We start from the raw sequence: 4249 nt of genomic DNA, 5'->3' as shown, positions 1-4249 counted from the left end.
ACTCAACAGAAGAAAGGTAAAGTGACGTTTAAAGAAAGTGAATGTTCAAGTGAAGTCGAAAAGGTTACTCTATGAAGAAACACTCACTCTTTGACTTTATCTTGAATGTTAAACCAATAACGAATATTGAAAAGGCTACTCTGTGGGAGAACTCACTCTTTAACATTATCTTGAATGTTAAAGCAATAAGAAGTATTGAAAAGGCTACTCTGTGAGAAACTCACCTGATGTTGATTTTTACACTAACACGAAATCACATTGATAATTGCTGCTCTAATGCGAATTTGAACTCACAGTACTGCCCGTGATTTCACCCTTATTTATTGACAGATTCCCACCCCCAGGTTGGGTGGAGTTTGAGTCAAATTTACCCCAGATTCTTCGCGTAGGGAGGAGCTTGTAATAAGCTCCAGCCCTGAGTTCTACGAATTTGGGAAAGTTTTCGTTGGGCGGTAGAACGACGTACTTGAATAGGATGATCGGAATTTTTAGTTATTTTTATACCATTTTTAGAATTTTTTAGTATTTAGTATTCCTGTAAGTTTAGAAATTCAAATTTTGAAAAACGCGCGATTTTATGGAGTATTTTTTTTTGGTGAGGTTTTGGACTACCCAACCAGCTCTGGCCCTTAATAATGAAAGAAAAATGAGTCTACCGATTTTCTGTCGAAAAGTGTCGAGCTTATCTACCGAAACTCGATTTTCGGACCAGGCAACCCTGGACAGAAGCGGCAAATATTTGGCGCTGGCGAAATGCGAAATGAAACACCCAGTCTTCGTAACTGGAAAAGCGTATATTGAAAGTGATCGGCGCAATCAGCACATCACCACAACAAAAAACAAACATTCAAAAGACTAAAGACTGACCTACAAGTAACGGATCACAAGAGGGCTTAGTAGGGCCTTCGGAACACGCCACCAAACAGCATGGCGGCGCGCACTTTGTCGTAGACGAAGTAGATGAAGGGATGATTGCAGTTGAACTGGGCCGGCTCGGCAGGCCGACTTGACCTGAAACTGAACAGGACAGTGGCGGCGGCCGCTTTCGTGCCCTCCTCGTTGACCTCGATGCGGGCCTTGTGCAGCGCCCCCCCCAACTGGGCCTCGCCCTCCTCCAACAGCTCCGACAAGTTGCCGGCGCTCTGGAACAAGTCGCCCACGCCCATCTGTTCGAGCACCTAGAAAACCCCCGAGTGAGTGTGGCCGGCAAGCAAACAACGAGTGCAGAGTGTCAGTGTATTTAGACAGTATTAGTCCTAAGGCTAGCGCACCCCCATCCAAACCAGCCCCACCTCCACCTAAGGGCGGCGGAACACGCCCGTGAACAGCACGGTATGCGTCTTCCCGTTGTAGATCAGGTAGATGAACGGGCGGTCGCATCTGAAGTAGAACACGTCCTCGTCGTCGCTCATCCTCCAGGTGAGGAAGGCGGTGGCGGCGGCTGCGTGGGCCCCGTTCTCGTTGATCTCGATCTTCGCCTTGTGGATGCCCTCGCCCACTGACACCTTCTCATTGGTGAGTGTGTGAAAGTTCGCGTTCTCTTTGAAAAGGTTGCCAACACCAAGCGATTCAAGAACCTACCGTGCAAAAAGGACCAGTGTTAGTCACTTTCACATCTAAGCCAACAGATTGAGGCAGCGAACTGGCTCTTTCCTACTCCTTCTGTTTCGCCAGAGTGTTTTTTGAGCGAGTTTGTGGTCTTTAATTGTTTCAAGCCCCGCCCCCAATCTAATTTCGGTCATCATCTGCGTGACCTGCCATTGAACGCTTTAGCGGCTCTCTCAGTCGCTATTCGTTCAACTAAAAACATCTCTGCAATAGGAGGAGTAGAATAAGCCAGTCAACGCCAACATAAACTACCACATTCAACTGAAGAGGAAGACCTCTCCCCTACTGGTTAGTTTAGCGCACAAACACACGATTAATGGTTGGGGTGTGATTGGAAGGCCGCCAGCTTACCGGCACCAGTTCAATGGTGGTCTCCAGACTGAACTTGGGCAGGGAAACCTGCACAGTGCGGAAAATCAGCGAGTCGCGCTCGACCAGTTTCCGGAAGTTCACCAAGTTGAGGTTCTTCAACGTGGCGTCGATGGAATCCTCCGTGTTGGAGAAGGGCGGCAGCAGAATGTACATGCTGATGTTGTCGCCCTGGTAGGGAAGCTCCAGAATGTGCGCCCCCAAAGTCTCCGAGATGTCTATCCATTGGAAAGAGCATTAGAAGAGCGGCGAAGGGCTGAAGCAGTGGAACTCACCATGCCTGAAGCTGCCCTCCACATGCATCATGTCGACCATGATCTGCTTAGTGGGGCTGACGTAGAAGATGTCCGGCCTGGTCAGGTTGGGGTTGAACTTGTTCTCCCACACGCCTTTGAAGTAGGCCGCATTGACCAGAACCAGACTGGTGCTGGCGTCGATGGAACCAGTAGGCAACAGATCGGTAATCATGTGGTGCGTGGTATTTTCCACCCATTGGTTGATGGAGTTTCGGCAACCCTCCGGATCGCTTTTAAAGGGGTAGCTCTCCAACTCGTGGGGAAAATCTGCGTTCACACACCCCCGCACCTTCACGGTATCAGACACGTAGATCTTGTTGGCGCTGGTGAACTCATAGGCGGCGTTCTGATGCACAGTCAGCAGCCTGTCCAGCTTGTAGGCGGCGTAGATATCGGATCTTTGCTGAGCAGCAATACATCAGTTGCAGCCTAAGCCTTTGAACAATTGCCTACGCTTACCTGGTTGTCCCCGAGCCTTAGCACCTTTCTTAAGTAGGCCTCGGTCTCACCCCCAGCCATGAAATAGGCGATTAACAGGGCGTGGTAGGTGGAATAGGGCGAAAAGAAGAGATTCTGCTTTGGCATCAGCTTGTTGATGGCGTTCAGCAGCGCCAGGGAGAAATCCTGCTCGCCCCCATAGAGGTTGTTGTAGGAGTTGACGTTGGGCTGGTGGCCCTCAAAGGGCGGAAAACAGGATTCCTGTTGGGCGGCGCAGCACGCCACTGATATGACCGCCACTAGGGCGACCAGTAGGGGATTCATTGCGCAAGTTCGTCTGCAAATGAATGAAATTCTCAGATAACGCAACGACCGCCACTGGGCAGACAGAAGAAAGTTGCGTTTGTTTGGCCAACTTTCTCGACACAGTGACGCAGCGTTGGGTAATCCAATCGATGAACAGCCAATGAAGAAACCAATTAGTGCATTTTTCAGCGAAATGCCCACTGTATGTTGGCGATAATACGCAGAAGATATGAGAACAACAATAACAATAACGAGAACTAATTAGCACTTGCGATAGCGAGTGTGTTTCTCTTGTTGGGTATGAGAGAAAGCCGGACTTTTTCCACAAGTCGGTTTTAGCGAATCGGTTAATATGGGCTTGTTTTGAATCTCCTTGTAAGTGAGATAAGTTTGTAAATTTTTAAACTTTTGCACGTGTACTACACAAAGAAATCGTTAGTGTTATCAGGAAGGTAGTTTAAGTGTCGTGCTCTTTTAAGGGAAAATTTGAAGTTGGAAAATCAAACTTGAAATTCTTTGCTCGCTTAAGACACACCTACATAGAGGGCGAAAATTAAAAAAACTATCAGCTTCAAAATGGCTAAGTCAAAAGAGATAGAGAAAAATGTCTGTGATCCCTGCCCACATTCTTACAGCATCGGTTGTGAAGTAAACGCTCTGTTATTTATGGTATAGTCAAAAAGTATTTGAATACCTACTCACTTTAGAAATTGGATATAAACACATGGTCCTCTAAATAACTTCTATATTGTTGAGGCGGATTCATGTTTTCACAAACTGTTTGTTGGGTATTTTGCCTCAAACATTTTTCGTCTTAAAAACTACAGAATTTCCTCACGTCTTTTATTACATTGGCAATGTGAAAACATGGTTCTGTAAGGTGGCCACCCGGATCTCCGGATCTGACAGCTACAGACTTTTTTCTTTGGGGAATGTTGGAAAATTAAATTGCAAAAAAATTAAATATCACATTAGCAATGTAATAAAAGACGTGACGAAATTCTCTTTTTTAAAAACAAATTTTTTTTGAGGCGAAATACCCAACAAACAGTTTGTAAAAACATGGTCCTGTAAGGTGGCCACCAGGATCTCCGGATCTGATGCCTACAGACTTTTTTCTTTGGGGAATGTTGGAAAATCAAATTTATAGCCATTTTGAGCTTTTTTTAAGTCATTTTAAGCCGACAACGACTGGATCAAATAATTCATGAGGCTTTTGCAGAACTAAAACC

The 4249-nt window shown here is 46.3% G+C and overlaps 1 protein-coding gene across 1 annotated transcript; it reads right to left on the bottom strand.

Annotated features, from left to right (window-relative positions):
• Window positions 1–775: 775 nt before the first annotated feature.
• Window positions 776–3284, bottom strand: LOC109542410 (serine protease inhibitor 88Ea; the record flags this gene model as incomplete). The annotated part of the gene is given in 4 exon segments (XM_019911628.2): window positions 776–1178; window positions 1960–2195; window positions 2253–2676; window positions 2733–3284. Coding segments are annotated over 4 exon segments (1248 nt in total). The 3' UTR covers window positions 776–893.
• Between the last annotated feature and the right edge of the window lie 965 nt (window positions 3285–4249).

Source organism: Dendroctonus ponderosae, unplaced genomic scaffold (assembly GCF_020466585.1).
Source record: "Dendroctonus ponderosae isolate FM_Combo_2020 unplaced genomic scaffold, Dpon_F_20191213v2 Dpon_F_20191213_11, whole genome shotgun sequence".
In the NCBI taxonomy this organism is placed as follows: Eukaryota; Metazoa; Arthropoda; class Insecta; order Coleoptera; family Curculionidae; genus Dendroctonus; species Dendroctonus ponderosae.
Note: the sequence above shows the minus strand (reverse complement) of the source record. Positions and strands in the feature narration are given on the sequence as shown.